This window comes from Daphnia magna, unplaced genomic scaffold (assembly GCF_020631705.1).
Source record: "Daphnia magna isolate NIES unplaced genomic scaffold, ASM2063170v1.1 Dm_contigs397, whole genome shotgun sequence".
NCBI classification, from domain to species: domain Eukaryota; kingdom Metazoa; phylum Arthropoda; class Branchiopoda; order Diplostraca; family Daphniidae; genus Daphnia; species Daphnia magna.
In genome coordinates this window covers 47018-53247 of record NW_025533293.1, presented here as the reverse complement: position 1 = coordinate 53247, position 6230 = coordinate 47018, and the positions used below count along the sequence as shown (strand labels likewise).

Here is a 6230-nt window from a genome sequence, read left to right as displayed (position 1 = left end):
GTTGTACTTCGTTCAGTTACTTTATAAATACATGATCGCTGGTGTGATGCCAGCAGTATATGCTTTGATAATATTGTGACCCCGATTCACGAGTACTTGTGTGCTGCTTATGTTAGCTGACCTCTCTAATTCGCCAAACGTGAAAACAAACTTGATTTTTGTTACTGTGTTCAACTATGAATTGATATCATTCATTCCGTTCGATTCAGAGAATGCATAGTAACGGGAAAACCATTATTTTTTTCCAAACTTGGTTATAACAGAACAGGAGTAATCCAAGCACCTGATGGTCCTAAAATGTCGAAAGTGATCTTATAGTCCCGAATTTTATTTTATCGCGTGGCGTAGTCAATTTTCGGTATTTCACGCCATGATAAACCCAAACCAATTGCTAGTTTCTGGCCTTTTTGGTGTATTCAACATACAGTTATTAAAACCGTATGATGCTGACTCCCAAACTTTACGCGTACAAGCTTACAGACGTTCACTTCACTTCGTTTACTGACGTTTGTAAGGACTTGTATTTGTTGGTTTTAATTATTACTGTAGAACATGGTTTGAAAATATATGAAGTCTATTGATTGATGGGTTTAAATTTAATTGAACGTAATTACAATTGTTATGGAGTTGAGCAAGTAAACGTGGAGGTTTGCGACTTACCGATGGGACTCATTATCAACATAAGGCAGACTGCGGTAACCGAATACGTTCAAGGTAAATATACAACGCAAATGAAAACAAATAGCACCAAGTTGACGCCACCTAGGTCTTCAACAAAAGACTCAAGAAAACAACCGGCAAATCCTACTCCCAAGTCGTCTTCAAAGCCGGCTCCCGACCCCACTAGGATAGTGCCTAAGCCAGTGCCAAAGCCAGTGCCTAAGCCAGTGCCTAAGCCAGTGCCTAAGCCAGTGCCTAAGCCAGTGCCTAAGCCAGTGCCTAAGCCAGTGCCGAAGCCAGTGCCGAAGCCAGTACCGAAGCCAGTGCCGAAGCCAGTGCCGAAGCCAGTGCCGAAGCCAGTGCCGAACCCAGTGCCGAAGCCAGTGCCGAAGCCAGTGCCGAACCCAGTGCCGAAGCCAGTGCCGAAGCCAGTGCCGAAGCCAGTGCCGAAGCCGACTCTCAATCCCACACCTGCCACAACAAAATCATCTCCTGTTCCACCACTGTCGGACATGAAACCTCCAATAACTTCAAGACAGCCGCAGCAGGCCAACAGAGATATGGCACGTCCTATCCAAAGCAACGAAAGCACGAAACCAGCCAGTGCTAGAAAAAAACCCGTCATTAAACCAAGGGCTGTCCCCAAATTTCAGCAGCCGGTGGTAGAGGGAGTTGCAGACGAACCTGGCGATGAAACTGAGGACGGCGACAGTGAGCCGGAGGTAGAGGGAGTTGCAGACGTACCTGGCGATGAAACTGAGGACGGCGACAGTGAGCCTGTGGTAGCCGCTAAACCTCCTAGAAAGGTGCACAAAACTACCGATAAGGTATCTTGGAATCAGGTCTGGAGAGAAATGTCTTGAGATTTTACTGCTGTCTCTGCTACCCATAAAAATCTTGCTGCTACAACCCAGACAAAACCCCAGAGCCGTTAATGACGAAGCAGAATAAGAATCGTTCGAAGAAACCTGTTGTTCTAAATGAAAAATTTGGATTTGAATAAAATGCATTAACACTTGACATGTTTGTCTCTTAATTCGTTCTCACCTTGTAATCCTTGCGTTGCAATAAGCCACTTGTTTCTCTCTCTCGATGGCTATTAAATTAAAGCATTAAAAACAATGCAGAAGGAAAATTTCCTTTGTTATCAACTTACACGGGCTCTGTCCGGGACTTTAGGGGAGTGAGGGAGCTTCTGAATTATGACGTCATAATCGTGCGAGAAGGCGATACCCTATGATGTTGTCTGACGAAGTGGGAAGGGGATGACAAGAAACATCAATCTATGTGACATCTTTAACATTTCACATAAATCGGAAGGCTAGGGTCATAAATAAAAGCAAGCTGAGAGTAAAATTTCTGAGAATCGTATTGAATAAATAAAAATCATTTCTAATTTCTTAACATACTTATCGTTTGATAATTAGCGAAGACGACAGTTTCTTCACGCTTTCAACCGCAAGACACTTGCTAGGGCACTGTAGAACAAGAAATCTGCAACATGAAGGCTATTGTAAATCAAACTTAGCTTTTGTTTTTACAACCTGTTTTTTTTCACTGGAAAGGCGGTACCCTTCTTCTGACGTCAATAATAATATAGTTGTTTTTCTATTTTGCTCCTTTTCACCAACGACCTGTTTGCGAACCTGCGTCAGCATTTCAAGGACATGCTTACCAGTCCCACCTAAAGCTGATTTTAAAAACCTACCATTCATGTTGTATATTGGAAGAAAAAAAGAATAATGTTCATTTTTATATGTAATGTGCTAGTCCTTTCAAAAAGAAAAATGAACCAGCCAAACCAGTTTGTCGATCGGATGTCTTGGGTACAAAATAATTCCCCTGCTGTATCCATGTCACCTTTTACCCTCTCAGATCCGCTTTAAATCCGTCCTACTCCTAAGTTCCGGGCTGTTCAATCTATATTTCTGCTAATGGTCTTTTCTCTTGGTTTCGTAATCGCAACATCCATTTGCCTTAAATACGAGAGCGGGTAGAAACCTAGCTTCAGTACGTTGCTAACAACCAACTGTGGATCAATAGTCTCCCCGTCACGTTCAGTAAACTTCTTTTGGTTTATATTTTAAACCTATCATTGCTTCAACTACGGCAGTTAAAAAAAGTAACAGTTCAAGGTAATTAATAATCATATTAAACGTATATACCATTTACTGGATGTGACAGTGCTCGCTGACCTTTTGTATGGGTAAGGTGTTAGTGAAGCATTCAAACTGTGATCAATGAATTAGTCGCCAGCGTGCGCGTTACTTGCCTTTTCTTCGACAATTACTTGAATTGTTTTGCTTTCCAAGTTGGTTTTGGATGAGTAAAGACCCAGATGTTATATCTTTCAGTTGGTGTAAATACGCAAGGAGTTCAACAGTCGTGACGGGTTTCAAAAGAATAATCCAGATCTTTTTTTATCCGTCTGCAGGAATTCTCTACAATGCTAAGCTGCAAAACATTCTTCCAGACTTATGTTAGTCCGAAAATGAAGACGTTGGTCATTGTCTTAACTCCACTACTGCTCCTGCCATTAATTTTCAATGGAGCGGTAAGAACATTATTAGCTACCACAAATTCTAGAAAAAACAAAACAATTATTGTATAAAACGATTAATAGGAGGCCAGAGCCGGTTACTGTGTCTTACTCATGACAATTTTTTGGCTTACGTCGGCACTTCCCGAAGCAGTTACTAGTCTCTTGCCAATTGTACTTTTCCCGCTGTTGGATATTCTAAGTACGTCCGAAGTCTGCGCTCTCTACATCAAACAATCCAACATTGTCTTCTTTGGAGGCGTCGTGCTAGCACTAGGCGTCGAAAGATCAAATCTGCACCGTAGAATTGCACTCAGAGTCATCCTCACTTTTGGCACCAATCCTCGATGGTATAACATCCGCTTCAAAGCCTTTACCTGTGGCTACATGTTCTTTATCTCTTCAACAGGTTGATGCTGGGGTTCATGTCAGTTAGTATGTCGCTGTCTTTGTGGATCTCCAACTCCGGAGTTACAGCCATGTTGATCCCTATTGTGAATGCGGTAGTCGATGAGCTGTTTCATGTAATAAATACATACGTTTTTTTAATTTTTACCCTACTAGACAGTACAAGTAACCTATATAAATTTTAATCACCTGATCTTAATAGGACTCCATGGATGTAGAAATGGGAGCCAATAGCCTGGCGTCTCAACATTCCTCTATCGTCACCCTCCAGGAGACGGGACAGCCAACAAAACAGTGGTAAAAGTCTTGACATTTTATTATTTAGTTACTTAGATATCTAATTGTTGAATTTCGATGTGACAGCAGTAGATCGAATGACATCAAGCAAAAGGTCAAAGTTCCATTTCTCATTGCCGTCAGCTACGCCGCCAGCCTCGGTGGAACTGGCACCTTGATCGGCTCCGGAGCTCCATTGGCTTTCAAAGGAATTTTTGAAGAGTAAGAAAACGAATGAAATAATAACATGAGCGATTGTTTTCAATAAAGAGTGTTTACTTCACTAGCTTGTACGGTTCGGACACCGGATTAAGCTTTGCTACTTGGATGGCCATTGGTGTACCCGTTGCACTAATCACCACTCTTCTAGCTTGGATTTGGCTTCAAGTCTTGTTCGCAGCTGACTTCAAGTATTACGATCACCAAAGAGGCTCAATGTCGAAACAACATAATTAATGTGTCAATTCATTTTAGGTCAACTGCAAATGATGACTGTGGTATGAGGAACAAAGAGGACATCAAGTCGTCCATTCGCAACCAATACACAGAGCTAGGACCAATGACCTACTACGAGAAATCCATTCTGTTTCTGTTCGGTTTGCTCATCGTTTTGTGGGTCTCGAAGGATCCTCAGTTCATGCCTGGTTGGGAAGATCTGTTTCATCAAGAGTAAGTTTTTTTTTTTCATATTTACATACCACAGGCGGATTAACTAACGAACAACGTTTGATAGGAACCGGATTGGGGACGGCACTGTAGCCATTGCCGTTGTTGTTCTCGCTTTTATTCTGCCATCAGAACCTAATTTCTTGTGCTTCCGCAAAGCGGGCGAAGGTAACGACAGCAAATTAATTAGGCAGAATTAAAAATCGCCAAAGAGACTTACCGGTAGTGATATTTTTATTTTAGAATCCAGCTCCAGTCCAGCTTTGCTAGAATGGAGTTACGTTCAGAGAAAATTCCCGTGGAGTGTTCTTCTTCTTCTAGGAGGGGGCTACGCCATCAGCGACGCTTCTAAAGTCTCTGGACTGTCTGTTCTGCTTGCCAACTATCTTTCTTCTTTGGCTACTTTGCCTCCATTCGCCGTTCTGTTGATCATGTGTTTCCTGACCTCTGCTATTACGGAAATAGCTTCGAACACAGCAATCGCGTCCATCCTGCTTCCCATAGTAGCCCAGATTGTAAGATACATCCTGCAATTTTTATAACATAATCACAAACTCGATTATTAAATTTGTCTTTTTCTTTCACAGACCGAGGTGGCTAAATTGAATCCACTTTACCTGATGATGCCCGTCACCTTCAGCTGCTGCCACGCGTTCATGCTGCCTGTTGGCACACCTTCCAATGCGATGGTTTTCTCTGCTGGAAAGATGAAACCTGGAGACATGGTATTACATTTCTAATCACCTGTTTGTATATTTAAAAAAAATTATCATGAAAATATTATTTACAGATGAAAGCTGGAGCAGTTATGAAAATCATCAGCATCTTTGTTTTATGTAGCATCATGGAGACAGTCGGTGTTGCGATCTTTGGTCTCAGCAATTCGCAACAGTCTATCTGTATCGAATAAATAGGCTAGCTGCATCGAAAAGACTCGCCACTCAGCCGTTCATCCGCAGGCCCCTTCAATCGAAAAGAAACAAACCTAAAAAGAAAGAATATTATTATTTCTCCATCGCTTTCCTCTTCTGCCAAAACAAAAGGCAAATTCGTCATTCTAGGGATTTCAATCCATTTATTCGCAGAAACGTACTATTGTTATACCGGTCATAAAAAAAAAAACTAAAATGCAAAAGTGATATAGTTTGTTTAAAATGTTAACTTTTACGCTTTGTAAATAAGTAAGTCATAAACTTGTTGTGTAAATAAATCTTGAGCCACTTAATATCTTAGAAAAGTTTTTTAATCATGACGAGAAGACTTACTATTCCACTTGATCCGCCCTCGCGCAAATAACTAACATTTAACTTCGCAAGTATAGTTGCCAAACCTGCGGTAATCAGAGACTCGAACTGAACACAATGAAACCAGGAGGTTGAAACGATAGTTCTAGGCACAAAATACATTTCCGCTTTTGTTGGGTTGCTGACGTCAACTTTCATTAGAAGATAACAAAATTGAAACGTTGATGTTGCAAAGTATGCGCTGTACCTTGTGCGGCCGGTCATCAATCAAAACCTTTAGAATTTTGGCGAAGGCGAAAGTGAGCGCGTTGCTAATTAAAATCAGCTGATTGTTATCACTAGTTTGTTGCTTGCCTACAATAACTGTAAGCCAAAGCAACCCAAAGCAACCTTAAAGATCTTTTCAACCGGAAGCATTACAGTTATAGGCCTACTGG

At 41.4% G+C, this 6230-nt stretch overlaps 2 protein-coding genes and 2 long non-coding RNA genes across 6 annotated transcripts; 1 reads left to right on the top strand and 3 right to left on the bottom strand.

Moving 5' to 3' along the window:
• Nucleotides 1–395: 395 nt before the first annotated feature.
• LOC123468641 (period clock protein-like) lies at nt 396–1833 on the bottom strand. The gene is made up of 5 exons (XM_045167915.1): nt 1817–1833; nt 1708–1756; nt 1629–1636; nt 1405–1458; nt 396–1266 (listed from the first exon to the last, which is right to left on the bottom strand). Exon 5 carries the CDS (start codon nt 1172–1174, stop codon nt 710–712), a length of 465 nt encoding a protein of 154 aa, XP_045023850.1. The 5' UTR covers nt 1175–1266; nt 1405–1458; nt 1629–1636; nt 1708–1756; nt 1817–1833; the 3' UTR covers nt 396–709.
• A 405-nt stretch (nt 1834–2238) lies between these two features.
• LOC123468639 lies at nt 2239–2868 on the bottom strand. Its single transcript, XR_006642340.1, has 3 exons — nt 2826–2868; nt 2463–2764; nt 2239–2364 (listed from the first exon to the last, which is right to left on the bottom strand). It is a non-coding gene; the product is annotated as an uncharacterized LOC123468639 (long non-coding RNA).
• A 178-nt stretch (nt 2869–3046) lies between these two features.
• Nucleotides 3047–4304, bottom strand: LOC123468638. Of its 2 annotated transcripts, none has more exons than XR_006642338.1 (5): nt 4163–4304; nt 3797–4083; nt 3577–3714; nt 3312–3493; nt 3047–3242 (listed from the first exon to the last, which is right to left on the bottom strand). It is a non-coding gene; the product is annotated as an uncharacterized LOC123468638 (long non-coding RNA). The 2 variants fall into 2 exon arrangements; XR_006642339.1 differs by having other exon boundaries at nt 3577–3688.
• Nucleotides 3101–5768, top strand: LOC123468637 (solute carrier family 13 member 5-like). Of its 2 annotated transcripts, none has more exons than XM_045167914.1 (11): nt 3101–3214; nt 3284–3549; nt 3609–3723; nt 3810–3904; nt 3974–4105; nt 4171–4293; nt 4358–4552; nt 4617–4717; nt 4793–5064; nt 5137–5274; nt 5340–5768. In XM_045167914.1, exons 1-11 carry the CDS (start codon nt 3107–3109, stop codon nt 5457–5459), a joined length of 1665 nt encoding a protein of 554 aa, XP_045023849.1. In that variant the 5' UTR covers nt 3101–3106; the 3' UTR covers nt 5460–5768. The 2 variants fall into 2 exon arrangements, with proteins under 2 accessions (XP_045023849.1, XP_045023848.1); XM_045167913.1 differs by having other exon boundaries at nt 3971–4105.
• The last annotated feature ends 462 nt before the right edge of the window (nt 5769–6230 follow it).

Excerpts from the sequence above, each read along its gene's own strand:
- LOC123468641 (XM_045167915.1), bottom strand. The coding sequence starts at position 1,174 with ATGTCCGACAGTGGTGGAACAGGAGATGATTTTGTTGTGGCAGGTGTG.
- LOC123468637 (XM_045167913.1), top strand. The coding sequence starts at position 3,107 with ATGCTAAGCTGCAAAACATTCTTCCAGACTTATGTTAGTCCGAAAATG. Across the intron at positions 3,905-3,970 it reads GGACAGCCAACAAAACAGTG|CAGTAGATCGAATGACATCA; the intron begins GTAAAAGTCTTG and ends TCGATGTGACAG. Across the intron at positions 4,553-4,616 it reads GAAGATCTGTTTCATCAAGA|GAACCGGATTGGGGACGGCA; the intron begins GTAAGTTTTTTT and ends AACGTTTGATAG.